At 35.7% G+C, this 21,941-nt stretch overlaps 1 protein-coding gene across 7 annotated transcripts in view; it reads right to left on the bottom strand.

The window, feature by feature from the left end:
• robo2 (roundabout, axon guidance receptor, homolog 2) overlaps nucleotides 1-21,941 on the bottom strand; it is a 452,373-nt gene that overhangs the window by 60,159 nt on the left and 370,273 nt on the right. For 4 of the 7 annotated variants that reach the window (XM_079886421.1, XM_079886425.1, XM_079886426.1 and 1 more), the window contains exons 4-8: nucleotides 14,731-14,888; nucleotides 13,161-13,281; nucleotides 12,652-12,790; nucleotides 1,865-2,001; nucleotides 118-129 (exon numbers count right to left, since the gene is read on the bottom strand). In XM_079886421.1, the coding sequence (XP_079742547.1) occupies nucleotides 118-129; nucleotides 1,865-2,001; nucleotides 12,652-12,790; nucleotides 13,161-13,281; nucleotides 14,731-14,888 (567 nt within the window). Of the gene's footprint in view, nucleotides 1-117; nucleotides 130-1,855; nucleotides 2,002-12,651; nucleotides 12,791-13,160; nucleotides 13,282-14,730; nucleotides 14,889-21,941 lie in introns of all 7 variants that reach the window. The other 3 variants (XM_079886424.1, XM_079886423.1, XM_079886427.1) reach the window with 1 other exon arrangement.

Below are 21,941 nucleotides of genomic sequence, written 5' to 3'. Positions count from 1 at the left end.
TGAGCCACCACATAGTATGTGTGTGTGTGTGTGTGTGTGTAGCAGGAAGGGAGGAAGAAGCACAGAAGGCAGAGGGAACACATGCAGTATGAAGGAGTGGCTGGGATGGGTACTTACCGACAGGGCGAGCTGAAGACACAACAATGGTGGAGTGAAAACAACAAAAAAATGAACAAAAGATAGACACAAACAGAAAGGACGAACAAAGAAGAAAGTGAAAAGAATTAAGAACAAAATAAATTAAATTCAGAATGAACAATGGCAATGTGTTTTTTGGGCACATCATTTCAGCACTGTGTTGGTCGGTGGACACAGATTCCACAGCAGAGATGCGAGGAGGAGAGGAGGAATGGAATGTATTTTATTTTTCAACTTCGATGTGGACTGAACTCTTCAAAAAAATGGACAAAAATGTTAATCCAGACCAGTGCCACCTGCTGGCAAAATAGTATAATGTCTAGTTTTATTGTGTGAGCATGTGGAGAGCTAAGAAAAGCAGTCTTCTCTCTCCTCCCCAACTGACAGGTATCTATTTGCATATGAAGTCATTAAAAATGGGGGCTTGTCCGGGATAAAATTCAAGCTATGAGATCTGCTTCACCTGCAATAATGAGGTCTATATACAGAGCTCTCAGTGAGGAAGCTGAACCGGCGAGACAGAATGTGGACAATATTGATGGAATGGCCAAGAGAAAATAGCTGACAATAAAGCAGTTCATATTTAATGCAGTAGTGGAGCTGTCGGGGAGCCTATGCCATATTGACATTAAGAGGGTGCAATCATGCTCAGAGTGCTGTCCTCTCCTTCCTTCCCTCCTCTGTCTCTCGCTCTTGAAAGGGAGCCTGTGTAAAACCCCTCCACTCTGGATCCTCACACATCCCTTCATGGCTGAACTGTGTTCGCTTGTAAATCCTGCTTTCAAAAGGGCTGAAACTTGACGGCTGTCTCCATTGGCAGCTTCAGCCCCCTCATGAAGGCCACCAAAAACCCCCCTATGTGAGGTTTTAAAGCCCTCCACAGAGCATCTAAGCAGTTTGATTTAATGTGGTGAGAAGAGAGGGGAGACGGAGAAGAGGTGGAGGGGGAAAGAGGGAGATTATGGCGAAAAGAAAAAAAAATTGTTTTATTAACCCTGCCCACCCAAGCTGAGCTTTCCGAGGTCGGTCTGCACCAGTAAACTGTGAAATGGTTTCGCTGGTATGGGCCAGAGTGCCACAGTGGAACTGAGGAGATAGTGTGTGTTTATGTGTGTGCAGGGGGAGGGTTATTGGTGGCCTCCATTCTAGGGAGTGTAAATAATAAAAAGCATTGTCGCTCAGGGCAAACTCACTCCCCACCTAAATTACACTTCAGGAGTTCATTTGAGACCCGTCAGGAGGTTATCTCACTCTTTCAGACTGAGACTACACCAACATACATTATACCGCTATTGATTTCCAGTGAAGTAAAACCTTATGATAGAGTCAAATAACCCAGGTCAGCACAAACACATTGTTGGGCTTCTGAGATGCACTAATTTAATAGAATGTTTTTTTCTTAAATACAAATCACTATATTATATCATATTATATTATATTATATTATATTATATTATATTATATTATATTACTAATTGATTTAATCACCTTAAGCAGGGGGCAACATTTAGGATTTCAGCAATCAATAATTATAATCAAGTAATCAAAAACAGTAATTAGTAATCAATGATGCAATCAAAAGCATTCGAGCAAGCTGATTGCATGAGTTGCTTTGAAACAATTTGATGAAATGCAAATTTTTGAAGGGAACCAACCACTCTGTCAGGCTCTAAAGTTATAAGCAGTGTGATTTCACTTCTGTGGTAGACTTGGATACTCAACTGACCTCTGACCGTGAGGGTGGCGGTCGCCTCTGTTTTGCCCACTCGGTTCTCCGCTACACAGGTGAACGTTCCTTCATCACTCGCTGCTGCCTTCTTTATCCTCAGCACGTAGTCATCTTTATCATATTTAATATCATACCTGAAACACACAAATAGAAAATAAGTATAGCAATAGACAATTTCTGCCTATATCAAACCGATCTCACAGCATTTTACGAGATTTACGAGTTGCCCAATTTGTATGAAATCCTACGAATGACCTACACCTGTCCCCGCCCCTAAACCTACCCGTCACTGGGGTTTAGACAAATCATACGAATTCGTACGAGTGAATCCGTACGAATTAGCCACCTTTTACTCACTCGTACGAATTCGTATGAATTGGTCGTGAGATAGCGTTGTCTATATAAACGTAAAATGTACTATAGTATATATTACCAATTAAAAGTTTTTTTTTTTTATTAAAATAGAAATGAAATTGTATTAGGCAAGGATGCATTAAATTTGAGATATATACTGTATATTATTTAAAAACATATTTATATTATTTAAAAAACTATGCTTTTCTTTTGAGTATTTAAAAAAAACAATTTTTAAAGGGGTGGCATAATGCCCTTTTCACAAGATGTAAAATAAGTTTCTGATGTCCCCAGAGTGTGTATGTGAAGTTTTAGCTCGAAATACCCCACAGATATTTTTATATAGCATGTTAAAATTGTCACTTTTTAAGGGTGAGCAAAAATGCACCGTTTTTGTGTCTGTCCCTTTAAATGCAAATGAGCAGCTGCTCCCGGCACGGGGGGCGGAGCTACAACAGCTTGTGTCCTGAACATTTCAAAACCTTTTTTATTTTTAAATGTATGTAGCTGATATGGAGTTAACTATCTTCTAATCATTGATTAGCATATTCTGTCATGATAATCTATAAATCGCGTTCCCGGGGGCGGGGTTTATGTAAATTTTAGAGTTAGTGATGTCACTAACCCGGGTGGAATGTCGTGTAGTCCCTACCAGCCGTTTGTTGTAGTCCTTAAAAAGCAATTTCTTTAAAAGAAAACATCTCCCTTTGCTTTGAACTTTGAGCATTGTGACTTGCCAGATGTTGTTTATGCTCAAACAGCAACATTACACACTAACTAAAGTTAAAAAAGTGAAATCATGATCAACCACCCCTTTAACATTGATAATAAGAATTGTTTCTTCAGCTGCATTATTAAAATGATTTCTGAAGGATCACGTGACACTGAAGACTGGAAGGAAATACCAAAATGATCTCATGGAATAAGAAACTATCACCAGTTCACATATGATCAACGGTCAGTGTTGAAATATGAAACGAATATAAAACCGTGACACTTGTGTCCATTAAAATGAAAACTGCATCATAGCAGATGCTATCTAGAATACCAGATTAAAAAATTCTAGTATAATCAGAAAGAACTGTATAGAAACACTGCATTTTTTTTATTGCTGACAGCAAAAGATCAATTATTCAACAATGACACACTCTACAGAGAAGGAGGAGGCTTTCAACTGGAACCGCAGATGCTTCCAATATTTATGAGGCGTCCGATATGTGTGTGTGAGAGAGAAGTGGGTGTATCTGGGAGCTAATCAGAGAAACAGGCCAATTCCAGGTCAGACTGTACAGAGAGGGATTTGAGATGTAGAAATCCAGCCCGTATTGATCTGCACCTCTCTGGCAGCTCCTAGGTACTTCAGGAACACTATGTCCTGGAAACTGACAGCCAAAGGTGATGAGCTGTGTGCGAGTGTGTGTGAGGTGAAAGTGCGGCTGAGAAGTTGACAGGCCTTGCAGGTTGGTCTTCTTTGTAGTATGTTGCTATAATTGGGATTTCTGGAGTGTGCATGCGTGTCTGTGAGCCAGTCTGAGAGGGCGTTGTGCCATGGAGCTTCTCGTCTGACAGCTAGACAACACTATGTCTGCTGTCTGTCACTCCAGATCCGCCCTTCCACGGGACGCATGGCTCAGAGAGCATGCCATGTGGCGCAGGAGATGGGATCCCTGACACGAGGACCAATAAGATCAGGATTATTCTTCAACAGACAGTTGTTTATACACAATCAATTCACAGAATGTGCGCTGCTTTATGCTATACATGAAGAGATATCAAGAAGAACATTTCACCTCAAAATCAAAAGAAATGTATATAAAGTCAATTGAAAATGTAGCCTATTTGCATTCCTTTACTTTTATGTATTTTCATCCTAATTTTCATTATTTTTTAAAAAATAAACATAAGCACTATATATCCCTCAAAACCTTTTTTGGACAAATGTGGGCAAAATAATTTGTATTCATTTTTTAAAAATACTTTCCTTAATCTGAGCGGTACAAGACTTGGCAACTTTTCCTAAGTTTGCCACCTGAACACACAAAAAAAAAATTGACTCGATTCAAGAATGTTAAGTGGGTGAAAAAAAAAAACTCCTTAATCTCGTGTTTGTGGACAAAAATGGGCACCCATAGGAATGAATGGGAAAAACTGTAATTCAGAGCATTTTTTTGGGGGGAGTCAAAAAAAAAATCAATAGATCCAACACAATGCATATCATACATACACACAAATGAAGGGGTGATCCTGTACAACAGTCTCATTGTGGCAAACACTCACACTCACACACACACACACACACAAACACACACAAACACACAGACACACACTAAGAAAGCATTCAATGAGCCAATAACAGAGCCGTTCTTTTTTTTTTTTTTTTATAAAAAGTCACTCACACATATAAAAACAAAGAATTGAATGAGCCAATGACTGAATTTTTATTTTATTTTCTAAAATCACCTGTGCACACGCACACACAAACACACACATGCGCACAAGTGCATGAACACATTATAACTATGATTATTGTTTGTTCTTACCTGTTTATTCTTACTTAACACTTACTTTTTTGAGTTATTGTTGTTTATTCTTACCTGTTGGGTACCAATTAGCTTTTTGAGTTATTGAAATTTGATGTTTTGAAATACTTTGTATTTTCCTTATAGCATCATATTTGATGGGTCATATTTGTCTAAGCATATTTTGGTATCTTTGTACAGTCTCACCTAACAAAGATATATATATATATATATATAATATATATATATATAATTTTAACTTGTGATAAAGTAAAAAAACTTGGTGGTTAAATTCATAAGAACAGTGTTTTATAGAGTTATAGAGCCTACATGCAGCCCTTTAGTAGAGCCATCTAGTGGCTAATGATATTATTTTTTTTTATTTATTTTTTTGTTAATTTTTTACCAACATAAGACACCAGATGTCACCAAAGTCATTTATTCTTACCAGTTTTGTACCAAAACATTTTTTTTATATTTTTAAATTTGATGTTTTTTGTTTAAAATAAACAATAAATGATCTACTACTTATTTGTCATATTTGGTCATATTTGTCTAAGCATATTTAGCATTTTTGTATTGTCTCACCTAACACAGATATATATATATATTTTAAATTACAGTTTTAACTTGTGATAAAGTCAAAAAATTACATTTATTATAACATTTTTATAGAGTTCAGCCTATATGCAACCATTGAGTACTAAAGCCATATTTACTATTGAAATAATTGATATTATTGCTTTTTTGTAAAAAATTTTACCAACATCAGACACCAGATGTCACCAAAGTCACCACATTTTTTGAGTTTTAGCTATCTGAATTTAATGAAATGATGTTTTTTACTGAAGTTAAAGAAATATTAAATATAACATAAAAATAAGCATATTTTAAATATAAAATATGGTATTATTAATTTAAATAAATTCAAAAATACCCCCAAAATAAAAAAAAACACCATAAATTGATAGTTTTTATTTTATCGAAGATAGTGATATAACATTTATTTAAAAAAAATTGTTGGATCACACCTTAGACCCCCGTGCCCACATTTGTCCACATTTACGGAATTAAGGGCTGTAATGTGAATAGCAGGTTGGTCTTCTTTGTAGTATGTTGCTATAATTGGGATTTCTGGAGTGTGCATGCGTGTCTGTGAGCCAGTCTGAGAGGGCGTTGTGCCATGGAGCTTCTCGTCTGACAGCTAGACAACACTATGTCTGCTGTCTGTCACTCCAGATCCGCCCTTCCACGGGACGCATGGCTCAGAGAGCATGCCATGTGGCGCAGGAGATGGGATCCCTGACACGAGGACCAATAAGATCAGGATTATTCTTCAACAGACAGTTGTTTATACACAATCAATTCACAGAATGTGCGCTGCTTTATGCTATACATGAAGAGATATCAAGAAGAACATTTCACCTCAAAATCAAAAGAAATGTATATAAAGTCAATTGAAAATGTAGCCTATTTGCATTCCTTTACTTTTATGTATTTTCATCCTAATTTTCATTATTTTTAAAAAAATAAACATAAGCACTATATATACACTACCAGTCAAAAGATTTGGATCGGTAAGATTTTTAATGTTGTTAAAATAAGTCTCTTCTGCTCAACAAGGCTGCATTTATTTAAAAAAAAAAAAAAAAAACAGTAATATTGTTAAATATTATGACAATTTAAAATAGTTTTCTATTTTAATATATTTTAAAATGTAATTTATTCCTGTGATGACAAAGCTGAATTTTCAGCATCATTACTCCAGTCTTCAGTGTCACATGATCCTTCAGAAATCATTCTAATATGCGTATTTGATGCTCAAAAAAACATTCGTTATTATTATCAATGTTGAAAACAGTTGTGTACATTTTTTTCAGGATTCTTTGATGAATAGAAAGTTCAAAAGAACAGCATTTATATGAAATAGAATATTTTGTAACATCTTTACTGTACCTTTTGATCAATTTAATTCATCCTTGATGAATAAAAGTATTTTATTCTTTCCCCCAAAAAATAAAATAAAAATTCTTACTGACCCCAAACTTTTGAACGGTAGTGTTTAATGTTACAAAAGCTTTCTATTAAAGGGCACCTATTATGCAAAATTCACTTTTACATGGTGTTTGAACATAAATGTGTGTTGGCAGTGTGTGAGCAAAACCACCCTAAAATGATAAAAATCCACCCAGTGTTTTTTTACAATCTCAATAAATCATAAGCACTGTCTCAGAATGAGCTGTTCTCAGATTCGGCGCAATGTGACGTAGAATTGAGCAGGCCCCTCCCACGACTGTTGAGTGACACTTCAGTTTGAGCCTAGACCCGCCCTGAGTGAGCTGGACACAGAGTCTGCCATTGTTCGACGCTTGAGCAGCTGTAGACAAGAATGTCTCCTAAGCGATTGAGGTGTGTTGTTGATGGATGTAAGAATGAACATAGCAGTCTTCATTTACTCCCGTTGTTACTCAAGGATGGATCTGTACTGTTTGTGATCAAGCTTACACTCTCCGGAGCAACAGGCCTAACATGACTGGACACGGAAGAAATGAAAGTGCGAGCGCACTCTTTATGACAGCTCTTCGAGTCATTTTACGGATATAAGGTTTACCAGTTTATTTAGCACCCACTGAAAAGGTGTGTATATGTGTTTACTGTTAGTTGTAACGAGTGTTTTGTGTACTTCGCTGTGTATGTTGTTGATAATGAAAGGGAGAGAGAGAGAGAGAGTTTATGGATAAGACTTTAATGTGCACTTCTTATACTATGTTTATTCAGCTCTTACAGAGATTCTCTGGAGTAAAACTAACGCTCATCTTTTGTGTGATGTACAATAAACTTCACTGAACTCGTCAGTATATTTTGGTCATCATTCGGACGGGTTTTGCTACAGCAGGCTTGTATTAGTGGATAAAAGCAGATGACAAATAAGTTATAACCATAATTAAACTAAACTATACCTGTTCTATGTCCATACAGCATATATTCTCTGGCTCTGTGGGCATTATTGTCCGACTCCGAGTCGAAATGAACACCGCAACTGAGAGTTTCTGTTCTGATATTATCAGATGAGATTGTCCTGACTCTGAGCGCGAGCTCGTGAGGCTCCGCCCCCTGTGCCGTGCAGCAGCAGTTCATTTGCATTTAAAGGGCACACACTAAAACAGCGCGTTTTTCTGAGCCCCAAAAAATTACAATTTAAACATGCTGTAAAAAATTATCTGTTGGGTATTTTGAGCTAAAACTTAACATACATACTCTGGGGACATCAGAGACTTATTTTACATCTTGTGAAAAGAGTCATAATAGGTGCCCTTTAAATAACTGTTTTCAATATCGATAATAATGAGAAATGTTTCTTGAGCATCAAATCATCATATCAGAATGATTTCTGAAGGATCATGTGACAATGAAGACTGGAGTAATGATGCTGAAAATTCAGTATTGATCGCAGGAATAAATTACACTGTACTATTCACATAGAAAACAGCTGTTTTAAATCGTAATAATATTTCACAATATTACTTTTTTTTTTTTTTTTATCAAATAAATGCAGCCTTGGTGAGCAGAAGAGACTTCGTTTAAAAAACATAAAAAAATCTTACCGATCCAAAACTTATGATGAAAATGCATATAATAAGTCAGGTTTTGGAGAATAAAGCTGATACTGTTTGAATGAAAACGGAAGAAGAATGACACTGCACAGAAGCTAAACACTCCGATGTATCAAGCGCCTTTCTGACAGAGCCGGAGGCAAAGTCTGACATGATTGAATACAGAAAGAGCGAGTGAGAGACGGAGATTAAAGAAACAACATAAACAGATGCTAATCAGATTTTCAACCACTAAGACTAAATATTGCATGAAACGAGCCTGGTAAAAACGAGAAACACACACACACACACGCAGAAAACAGTAGCGCTCTGTATGTGCTTCCTCTTTAAGCTGGATCTGTTCTCTATTAAGAGAGGAATGCAATTACACATGAAGAAAGGCAATGCTGAGGATACACTACACTCCATTGGTCTCTAAACAACACACACACATATTACGCGGCATGCGTTGCTGACAGATTTGGGGTGTAAACATTTGCAGACACGGCTTTTGAGTGTCTTTTCCTTGTTAATTCGTACTTGGAGCTCAGAGTTTGTGTGAAAGTCTAGGCCAAATGGCCTGGTGTTACTTTAACAAGCTAACACGTTCATATCTCATCTCTATATGAACAGCGCAGGCATCCTGACAGCAGCAGAAGCTTGTGAAATTCTGCAAGAGAATTCAATATCGACAAAAAGAAGATATTTTGAAGAATGTCGGTAACCGAACAGTTGATGGACCCCATTGACTTCCATAGTAGGAAACAAAATAATATGGAAGTCAATGGCGACTGTTTAGTTGAAACCAATGTCTTCTCCAAAGGTTTTCACCATTTAATTGTTACGAAAAAGTTGAGTTATGGGTTAACGTGTTGCACATGTGTGAATGTATAACCTGAAGGCCAACTGGTTGCTAACCCGTTATCCACATACGCCAGCTCTTTGGAGTCAGACATCTACAATCATGAGAAAGAGAGACGATGAGGGAAATACAAGTGACTCTGCACAACGGGTGACAGCGGAGAATGTCAAAATTAAAATGATCTGCCGTTTCAGAGACAGGAAATAAAATAAGACCGCGCGACACGTGTTTTGTCGAGTCTGGGTCTTGTGGTAATTACGTGCAGCGCGACTGCGAGTTATTTAATTATTAGATTGTCATTGTTTCTTTCTCGAAACCTAATTAATTTCTGGATATGCTTCTTGGAAATAAAAGAGAAGAAGCGTGTTGAATTATTACCTGACAGATACACTGATTGTCGCACTCGCTGAATTAATTACTATGTGTGTTTTAACTGACAGCTGAATAATGTAGATTGATATAATTGTTTCTTACAAAACTAATAAAACAAGAAAAAGTCTTCAGTGAAATGCACGGAATGGCATTCGTGATCTGATGGAGGGAGCATGGTAAAGTAAGCTTTGTGAGTTTATTACATGTAGCATTTGGACACTACAGGACAGAATATAATGGTGATAAATGACGATACAAATTCAACCACACTGGTTTTAGAGCCCATTTTATAGTAAATATTCATATACAATCTGAAAACAATGGCCTTTCAGAATTGTTGGAAAGGAGTGGTTTGGAATCTGTCGTGTCTCTGTGTACTTTTCCAACGTTCTCCATATCTGCAGTTTATTTTGTCTGCGTGCTTGTTGTGAGAGCATGTGGCCCACTGACCTGTAGCATATCACAGACACAGACAAACAAACAAGGCATGATAGCACTCAAAATACACAGCCTTATCTGCTGGATGAGGACACACACCTGTTCGGAGCGGTCTCAGTCGCTGATGCAGTTGTGAATATTTATTTGAATACTTCAAATAATTCACTTGGAGTTACTCTGGGTTTTGGACACTATATTACAATGGTAACACTGTGTTTTTGTGGCCATGTAGCAAGGCATTTTTCAGAAGAAGCATGAAATACCATGAAAACACCTGAAATCAAGCAGAGTATATGAATATGGTGATCCTTTATATATACACAACCATTTCTAAAAGTTTGGGGCTGGTAAGATTTATTTAATGTTTTTCAAAGAAGTCTCTTCTGCTCACTGAGGCTGCATTTATTTGATCAAAAATATGATAAAAGAGCAATATTTTGAAATATTGTTACAACATAACTGAATATACTATTTTAAGAATAAATAATTATATATACAGTACTGTGCAAAAGTCTTAGGCATGTTAATATCCCCACCCCAAAAATGGTTTTAAGTCAATTATTTATATCTTTTGATATAGATGTGTCAGTAGGAAATATCAGTTTACATTTCCAAACATTCTTTTTGCCATTAATTGTAATAATCCAGTGAGATTTCTGTATGCACAAGGAGTCTGACAACAGCCGGTATGATCTGATCTCACCATCATCGAGTCCGTCTGTGATTACATGAAGAAACAGAAAAAACTGAGACAGACTAAATCCAGAAGAACTGCGGGAACGTCTCCGAGATGCTTGAAGAAACCTTCCTGCAAAGCTACAGTACTGTGAAAAGTACTGGCACTTGGCTGTAAAGTGAGAATGCTTTCAAAAATAAAATCACAAATTGAATTTATTTATGATTTAACTTCTATTAACTAATTCAAATCAATATTTGGTGTAACGACCCTTTGCGTTTAAAACGGATTTTGTCCAGGTACACTTGCGCATAGTTTTGCAGGAAGGTTTCTTCAAGCATCTCGGAGACGTTCCCGCAGTTCTTCTGGATTTAGTCTGTCTCAGTTTCTTCTGTTTCTTCATGTAATCACAGACGGACTCGATGATGGTGAGATCAGATCATACCGGCTGTTGTCATATTCCTTGTGCATACAGAAATCTCACTGGATTATTACAATTAATGGCAAAAAGAATGTTTGGAAATGTAAACTGATATTTCCTACTGACACACTACAGCAAAATATATAAATAACTGACTTAAAACCATTTTTGGGGACATTATTGGGGTGGGGATATTAACATGCCTAAAACTTTTGCACAGTACTGTATATCTGACCCTGGACCACAAAACTAGTCACAAGTCGCATGGGTGTATTTGTGGCAATAGCCAACAATACATTGTGTGGGTCAAAATTATACATTTTTCTTTTATGCCAAAAATCATTAGGATATTAAGTAAAGATCATGTTCCATGAAGATATTTTGTAAATTTTCTACCGTAAATATATAAAACATTTATTTTTGTGAGTGAATGCAGCACAGTCGCGAACATAAATGAACAACTTTAAAGGCGGTTTTTTCAATGTTTCGATTTCTTTGCATCCTCAGATTCCAGATTTTCTAATAGTTGTATCCCGGCCAAATATTGTCCTATCCTAACAAACCATACATCATTGGAAAGATTATTTATTCAGCTTTTCCGTGATGTATAAATCTCAATTCCAAAAAAATTGACCCATGTGACTGGTTTTGTGGTCCAGGGTCACATATTTTAAAACGTAATTTATTCCTGTGATCAAAGCTGTATTTTCAGCATCATTACTCCAGTCTTCAGTGTCACATGATCCTTCAGAACTCATTCTAATATGATGATTTGATGCTCAGTAATATTTCTAATCAGTATCAATGTTGAAGACTTAATATTTTGTGGAAACTGATACATTAATTTCAAGAATGTTTGATAAATAGGAAGTTCAATTGATTTGAAACAGAACATTATGCATGTCTTTACTGTCAATTTAGATCAATTTAATGTATCCTTGCAGGAAAAAAAGCTTTAAAAATACTTTTGAATGGTATTATACAATAATAAATCAGATTTGAATTAAATCATCAATAAAACACACCATAGCACTTTCTTTGAAAGAGTAACCAGCTAACCAATCAGATGAAAATCCTCAGTCTTGTGATCATTTCCTATCTAATCTTGTGTCGTTTTTTTTTTTTTCCGAATTCGATTCCAGATTTATTGCTTTTGACACAATGTATCTGCTCCGTGACTAAATCTTTTTTTTGTGTGTGTGTGTACCGCCTGAAGGATGATCTTTGTCAGAAGTGTTCTCGTCCTCTCTCCCTCTCTTTATCTCACTATCACAGTTTTGAAATGAAGAGGCCTGAGGGTGAGTAAGTTCTCTTTAGCTGTGCCAGAGCCTCACCTGCCCCGGTCCACCTGCAGCCTCACCTGTCTTTACCTCGGAGCGAAAGAATGAGGCCCACGACGCAGCTCTGGCTTACATTATCTGCAGGGGGCCTCGCGAGAGAGCTTGTGTGTTTCTGAAAATGGGCCCTGGCATGGAGCTCAACACCTACATCACAGATGCCTATACGAGTAGACATTTGAAATAATGCTTTAGATCGCCAGAAGTCTCACCTCCCGCGGGGGACGTCAATTTCGTCTTTTTTCCAGCGGACGGATGGTTGTGGGTCTCCCTGCACCTGACAGCGAAACTCCACCGCCTCTTCTTCTAGAACCACCTGGTTAATGGGCCGTCGTAGGAACGTGGGTCTCTCTGAAAGACATGCCGATGAAAAAAAGGACATGAGGGACGCTAAGACCTCATTCGCTTGCTGTGACTCAGCATTGAGTCACCGAAACAGAAGCTCTCACGGAGATTTGTGTTATTGTGTAAGAGTACGATACGCTTTTTTTGTGTCCAGTCCCAGCATGTTTTATGACTAACTTGACGACTCAAGCATAATAGAGGAGTTAAACCTGACACATTCTCTCATGATGGTAAAATTGGAATCGTTCAAACTTGCTTGTTTACAAAAGCATTAACTATGAGCTGAGATGTTAAAAATGTTCAGGGCATGATTGAAACATTTTGTGATGTTTTTAAGACTTTTTTTGGCGTTTGAAATGTCAGAATTGGCACGTACCGAACACAGTGACCTGGGCCGTCTCACTGTCTCTCTCGCCGACCATGTTGGTGCCCACGCAGATGTACATACCAGCGTCGCTCTTCCTCGTGTTGGAGATCATCAGCTTCCCTCCGCGGATCTGAAAGAGAGCACTGGAACGTTACGGTCTCTGCAACACCTCATGCGATAAGTTACTGCGACACTATCTTAAGTTAAGTGCTTTGCTCAAGGGCAAAATAGATGTGGTTTATGATTCACCTTTTGCTGGTTTTGAACATGTAGCCTAATCGTCTAGATTCAAGGCCAGATCATTAACCACTATTTCACACCTCAAATATGGCTTTCTTTGTTGCAAAAGGTTTGTTAACATTAATTAATGCATTAACTCAAGTAAACAAGCAATATATTTTTACATTCATTAACCTTTGCTACTGTTAGTTAATAAACATGTTCATGTTATTTCACAGTGCATTAACTAATATTAACAGATAAAAATGTTTGATTTTAACAATGTGTTAGGCAATGTTGAGATTAACATTAACTGATAAATGCTGTAGATGGATTGTTCATTGTTATATCATTTTAACTAATACAGTTAACTATGGAATCTTGTTTCCGGCATGGAATAAACGTTTTTTTTTAAAAGGTAATTGCGACTAATTCCGAAAGTCACAATTCTGACTTTTTTTCCTCACAATCGCGAGTTTATATCTTGCAATTCTGACTTATTTTCTCAGAATTGCAAATATATTGCACAGTTCTGACTTTATAACTCGTAATTGCAAGTTATAAAGTCAGAATTGCATGATATAAAGTTGCAGTTAACTTTTTTATTATTTATTCACTGGCAAAAACATGTTTTCAAAGGATTTTGTTTTAGGTTTTCCTTCAGATTTACAATGGCTTTGTAAAACAAACTAAAACGAAACAAAATGAAACCAAAACAAACAAACAAACAAACAAAAAAAAACAATAAAACAAACAAAACAAAACAAAAAACAAAACAAACAAACAAAACAAAACAAAACAAAGCGAAACAAAAAAACAAACAAAAAAACAACAACAAAAAAACAAAGCGAAACGAAATAATCGCGAGTTTATATCTTGCAATTCTGACTTATTTTCTCAGAATTGCAAATATATTGCACAGTTCTGACTTTATAACTCGCAATTGCAAGTTATAAAGTCAGAATTGCATGATATAAAGTTGCAGTTAACTTTTTTATTATTTATTCACTGGCAAAAACATGTTTTCAAAGGATTTTGTTTTAGGTTTTCCTTCAGATTTACAATGGCTTTGTAAAAAAAAACTAAAACGAAACAAAATGAAACCAAAAAACAATAAAAAAAAATAAAAAAAAAAAAACAATAAAACAAACAAAACAAAACAAAGCGAAACAAAATAAAACAAAACAAACAAACAAAACAAAACAAAGCGAAACAAAAAAACAAACAAAAAAATTTTTGAGCGAAATGAAATGAAATCCATATAAATAAGTATAAATGTGACAATAAATGTAAATAAATAAAATACTTATTTCATGAGTATTTACATATGATTAGTTCTGTTCCTGTCTCCAGTTCTCACCTTGATCCTGTCGTCCTTCTCGTCGATTCTGACTTTGTCTTTCTTCCAGTAGATGGTGGGCTCCGGGTGGCCACGAGGGGGAACACACTCCAAGATGGCCGGCTCTCCAGCGGCCACCACCACGTCCGTAGGATTCTGTCTGAAATCATCACGTAACACTGAAAGAGAGATAGAGAGAAAGTAACAGATTAGCTCATTATTTAACCATTTTCAAATTTAGTCATGCTTACAATCCCTGAGGCACAAATAAATGTGCTTTTGTTGCTGAAACAGATGCCATTCAATTAAGCCCTTAAAATGCTAACACACTCCAGCAGTGTTCAAATGTTAGCTCACGTTCAACAGGGATGCAGAGAGAAACACCTGTTTAAAAGCTACGTCCACTCGGCCTAACTTAAGGTCACATGAACGACAGACGCAGTAAATCACGCTGTGTGTGAAGCCATCAGTCTGCAGGAGGGTGTGTGCGAGTTTTATTAGACGGGGTGACTACAAGGGAAACTTAATTGGACTTAATGGGGTTCCCTATCGAGAAAGGAGAACAAACAGAGAGAGGGAAGAGATATTGTGCCCTCCAGCTCTATGTCAGAAGAACGAACGCACATACAGAGCGGTGGGTGGGCGGGTAAATCCCTGCCAACTAATCAACCATGCTCACCCTTTCATCATGCCAACTATGCCTCTGGCCATGACTAATGTAGCAATAAACTCCACAGCAAAAACATACAAGAGGTCACCTGATTATCAGCAAAGAATAAATGCAATGAATTAATAAACACAATTGTACACATCGTCACATTCATCAACACCGCTTTATTAATAAATAAGGCAGGTAATTATCCTCTAGCACTGACCTGTGAGAGACAGAAGGATGGATTTGTCTTACCGATCATGTGTTAATAGTGAAAAATGCTCTCGTCTTAGTTAAGATTTATGAATTCGATAATGACTTCAAAGTGATTTAATAAGAATATGAAAGAGAGCACTCTGATTTGGAAATCTGATTGTGTTTAAAGCTGTTCAAACACGAACCCTGACCACACATCAGTTGATATGAATGTTCCTTATTTATAATTATTATCATAATAATTATTAATATTATTAAAATCACACACTGTAATGTGCCGGAGAAAGCAGGCGGAAGCAAGGATCTAAGCGCAAGTTTTTAATGAAATAAACATAGAACAAATAATAAAGAACTTCAGGGAAAAAGAAACAAAACCACGAGCATGACAAGACTAGAAGCAACCCTTACATGTACAACAACTGACAAAGTAACACGTGAAACACAGGGGCTATAAATACACAGGGACCAACAAGCTAAACAAGATAACAAGGGGGTGTGGCTAATTAGAAACACCTGGGGATACTAATAAACTAGAAAAACTACAAAGGACTACAAAACATGACACAGAACAGGAAATAACTAAAGTCCACACAAGACGAGGGAAACACAAGACAGGAATCATGACACACACACACACACACACACACACACACACTTCATAATAATAAATATATAATTAAATAAATACATTTTTGTTATATATATATTCATATATATATATTAGGGCTGTCAAACGATTAATCGCGATTAATCGCATCCAAAATAAAAGTTTGTGTTTACATAATATATGTGTGTGTACGGTGTATAATTATTTTCTATATATAAATACACACACATGCATATATATTTAAGAAAAATGTGTTATTTATATATAAAATATTTATATATAATATAAATTATATATAATATAAATATATATACACAGTATATACATGCACATATTTCTTAAATATATACATGCATGTGTGTGTATTTATATATAGAAAATAATTATACACCGTACACACACATATATTATGTAAAAACAAATATATATATATATATATATATATATATATATACGTAATAACAATACAATAACTACTACTACTACTTGGGGTTGGGGTAATCATTTCCCATAATGCAAAATAAAAAAATATGAAATAATAATGATAAACTGCAGTTGATTTTTGCATTTTCTGATGACAATGAGAGCAGTACTATCGTGAGTAGAACATGCCACAAGTATACTAAGGAGTTGCTAAGGTTTTTGTGAGGTTGCTAATGTGTTGCAATGCAGTTGCTAGGGTGTTTTGGATGGTTGCTAGGTTGTTGCTTACTGACCCAGTCAAGATAACCTGGTGTCTTAGATATAGTTCAGGTATAGCTGGATATAGTCCCTTCTTCACTGCAAGTCTGAGGCTTTGTTTTTACCCATTTCATCTCTAGGCAAAAATCTTACTATTACATAATACCTCAGCTCAAGAAACTGCATGATTTAAGATATCATTGAGTAGGTGCACGGAAAGTTACATGCTAAAGTTGAATACTTAGTGTTTTGAATAATGCTGTAAAATAAGACAAAGTGCTGTGTACGTGCATGTAGTTTTACATTTCTTAACTTCACGACTTTCTCTGGCCTCGGGGGCCTATACAGACATTCAATACGCATAATTACATTTTCATCCCTGCAAAAGCCTTGACTTTCAGCTTTCTTACAAGTCTCTTTCTCCTCTCTCTCTCTTCTCTGGGTGCGATGAGCCTCTCAATCTTCCATCTGATTAATATTTATGTATTGTGTGTCTCCCTCCCCCGCATGCTAGCGAGAGCAGCATCTGTCTGTCAGGCTGGAGGCTAAAGGAGAGGCTTATCTGCCGAATATTCCTTCTCTTCCTCCTGGAGGACGGCTGGTAGGGGCGGAGGGGCTGATTTCGGGCTGCATTGGCAACTTTGCAGTTTTTCTGGCGAGATTTCAAAACTTTCGGAGCAAAGTTAAGGGTTTTGCGGTGGAAAAGTGTAACAGGAGGAGATGCAATGGAGGGAAGCCAAGAGGATCATTAAAAAAAGGACAGATGCTACTTTGTACTTAAGTGTGTTTGGAGTTGTCAGATATAGTCAATGCCAAAGGCAATTAAAGGGCCCGATATTAGAGATCCATTTTGTTTTTTGTTTTTTTTTGGCTACACGTTTGGCAACTAAAAGAAAAATCAAATCTTTGTGACAAAAATTGTAAATGTAAACTCAGATTGTACTATAGCCCAAAAACCTCTCATGTGACTTATGAGAATTAGTTCTAGTTTATAGCTGCAACATTCATTGTTTATATATTGTTGATTAAACATTATACCTAAAACCTGAGAAATGTATATATATATATATATATATATATATATATTGTTGATTAAACATTATACCTAAAACTTGAGAAATGTATATATATATATATATATATATATATATATATATACTTGATAAATAATTTTTATATAAATTATTTATCAAGAAAATTATTTATATAAAAAATATTTATCAAGTTTTACATTATAAAATAGTTAACTTTAAAAATTATATAAATAAACTCACTTAAACAATGTTTTCTACAAGCCTAACATATTAAAATAAACAAATAAAATAATAAATCTTACAAATATAACATTATATATATATATATATATATATATATATATATATATATATATATATACACACACACACACAAATTATAACAAATTATTTTAAGATAAATTGGCAAGACCATACACACAGACCTGTGGAGTGGATAATTTTGTAATTTCTGCATATGAATCGGTTTGTGTTTACCCATCATGCACTTGTGTTGGTAGCTTGTGTCTGCATCAGAGCCAGCAAAGGTCAAAACACAGTGGGATTACAGCACAGAACTGGCCTAGAGCAATATCACACTTCTACTGCACTTTATAACATCAACATACTGATCGAGAAAAAGAGAGAGAGCGCAAAAAAGAGAACGATTGCGGACAGATGAGTGTTTTCCAAGCATGCTACAAGCAATGATAGCATTTCGTTTGAGTGCCTCTCAAAAGTGTTCACTACAGTTGATGCAGTTTCGATGTGGCTCTCGCATGAAAGAGTGCAAATATGTCACTTTGAGAGAGAAATAGCACTTTCTTTTTCTACTGCACTGCCCTTGGCTCTGTGTGTATACATGCCTATTTGTGTGTGTGTGAGTAAAAGTAATGTGAAAATGTGTCCAGTTCATAGTGGGTAAGAAAGCTGTTCCATTTATTTGCAGGGTATATTAGTTCTGTTATGAGCTAGAGCCCCAGTGACCCCTGGAAACCCCATCTACTCAACCTCACACTGCAAATAAAGCCCTACACACACACACACACACACACACTCATTCTTCTTGCCTTCATCAACATCATCATCACCCTACGGACTAAATGCAGCATTAACAGCTGCACAAACATTGCTGCCTCTATCCCACATCCACACGCACATTATTCTTTCTAGAACAATCTCTGTCGGAGCATTTCTGACTGTCCGTTCAAGTATGAACCCGTTTCTAATGTGATCTAGGACAAAAAGAGTTTGTCTGTGTCAAGTACTCAAGTTTTGCTATCTTAGAGATTGTACACCCACATGACAGTTCATCCATTGTTTGGACTGAAAAACACAGATTTTCTTCCTCAGTATGTTTGTCTTGTTTTCCAGTAAATATATCTAAACATATCAGTTTATATTTATTTGAGAAGCAAAATGACTTAAGATTTAAATATCTTCCAGGGGGTTAGAAAAATGACCTTTTTTTTTTCTTTGACTTAAGTTTATTTCTCTGACCCCATTGGCAGATATATTTACATTTTTTTAAGCTTAAACTCACTTAATTTTGATACTTTTTCAAAAAACTAGACTTTATACTGTATCTTAAGTCATTTTGTGTCTCAAGTAAATGTATCTTGTATAATGTATCTATAGGTCTTTATTACGTAACAGATTTAATTACAGCAGGTTTGTGTATTTACTGTTTTTAATTATTTTGAGGAATACTGAATGTGTTTTTGTGCAAGTGAGATGGGTAAACGCATGTTCAAATTTAGTCTAGATCTATAATAATCATCATGTTCACACACAGCACACACAACGTCTCTGCGCTCACTCACGATTTCTCTCAACATGAGGACAGGAGAGCTGTCAGTCAATATATGAGAAAACAAAGTAACTTGCATTACTTATTTAAAAAAGTAACTTAGACATTTTGTTGTACATTTAAAATGTGTTACTTTACTAGTTACTTGAAAAAAGTAATCTGATTACATAACTCACGTTACTTGTAACAACAGTGGTGGTGACCATAAGCAAAACAGTTTAAAAAGGAATAAATTATGTGTTACTACACATGTAAAAATGGCAAAAGTTAGGGTTACAAAGTAGCAATTGTAATTTGCTTCATCTTACAACGACAGAAGGACAAATGGAGGTGTATGTACTGGCAACCAAACACCTCTCACCTTCAAAAGCTGCACCTCCAACGTTAGGCTAACAAGATTGCCGAAAGCCAACCCGCTAATGACTTCCGCCCCATGCTAACGCCTCTGACTGGACCCTTGGCTCCGGAACACAAGCTCATCACAAACAATACAATTAACTCTAAATGAACCTCCCTGCTCGTTCCTCTGTCCTCTACATGCACTTTCCAGATTCAATTTGGCCTAATCCCGGGCTTTATGGTAATGTATAGCTCATTAAAATGTTAGCTAAAAACTCATTAAAATTCGCTCAAAGTAATAGCTTCATTAGTGTGATATTGCTGAAAAGCAAAGACAAAATGAAGAAGATGGGGAGAAGGAGAGAGGGATGAGGAGAGAATGGTATAAAAAAAACTGAACGACTACTTTCTAATCACTTAATTGTGACTGAAAACAGCATGCATTTGCATAATGCACACAGACACTAGGTGGCTAATTTTCACTGTGACTTGGTAATTAAACACCGTTCACAACTATAGACATTTCAATCCAAAAAAAAATCATTTAAGGAGGCACTTCTGGGTATGTAAGAGATGCCAAAATGTCTCCATCTTCCTGTGTTAAAAATGATACTCTGACCAGCTGCAGAGTGTGGAGCCCTGGTGGGCGCTGATACCGTGGTATTATGTGTGTGTCGAAGCACAATCACTGATGAGTATTACAATTCAGTCCATGGTAATACAAAGAATGAATCAGAGTCTATGAAGACACAAGCTAAATGGAATTACCACCTTTACTTATTGCTATATGAGTTTTAAAATCATTAAACATACAGTTTTCCTATTTTCCAGCTCTGTAAAAATCTCAAATAAAATCAATAAAAAAAAAAAAAAATAAAAAAAAATAATAATAATAATATTATATATATGTATATATATATTAGGGCTGTCAAACGATTAATCGCGATTAATCGCATCCAAAATAAAAGTTTGTGTTTACATAATATATGTGTGTGTATGGAGTATAATTATTTTCTATATATAAATACACACACATGCATATATATTTAAGAAAAATGTGTTATTTATATATAAAATATTTATATATAATATAAATTATATATAATATAAATATATATACAAAGTATATACATGCAAATATTTCTTAAATATATACATGCATGTGTGTGTATTTATATATAGAAAATAATTATACACCATACACACACATATATTATGTAAACACAAACTTTTATTTTGGATGCGATTAATCACGATTAATCGTTTGACAGCCCTAATATATATATACATATACATATATACATATATATACATATACATATTATATATATATATATATATATATATATATATATATATATATATATATATATATATACATACATATTATATATATATATATAAAACAAAAAGATAACGAAAAGATGAATACAATAAAATAAAAATAAAAAATAAATAAAAAAAAGTAAAGTAAAGTAAAGTAAAGTAAAGTAAAGTAAAAGAAAAGAAAAGTTTCTGAAGTAAAATATAGCTTCTGGTGCAATATAATAGCTTTGTGTTTCATTGAAAATCACAAAAACATTTTGCTAAACTTCTCTTTTGTGAAAAGCATAGAGTTTCTTAAAAAACAAAACAGGGTCTAGAGTAAATAATCACAGAAAATGACATGCTTTACTGGTGAGTAAAGCCCAATTTATACTTCTGCGTCGAACTCACGCGGTAGCTACGTCGTAGGCTGTGTGTGGCGCGCGTACCCTTCGGCGTACCGTGACGCGCACCTCTCCAATTCTATGCGGACCGCAAGCGCTGTGATTGGTCTGCTAGAACCGCTCCCTTGGGTTTCACACGCTCCCTTTGCATGAGTAATTGCATATCAACGGAAGTATAAATGAAAACCAGCGCGTAGCCTACAGC

Source organism: Squalius cephalus (assembly GCF_949319135.1).
Source record: "Squalius cephalus genome assembly, chromosome: 11".
Lineage (NCBI taxonomy): Eukaryota > Metazoa > Chordata > Actinopteri > Cypriniformes > Leuciscidae > Squalius > Squalius cephalus.
Note: the sequence above shows the minus strand (reverse complement) of the source record. Positions and strands in the feature narration are given on the sequence as shown.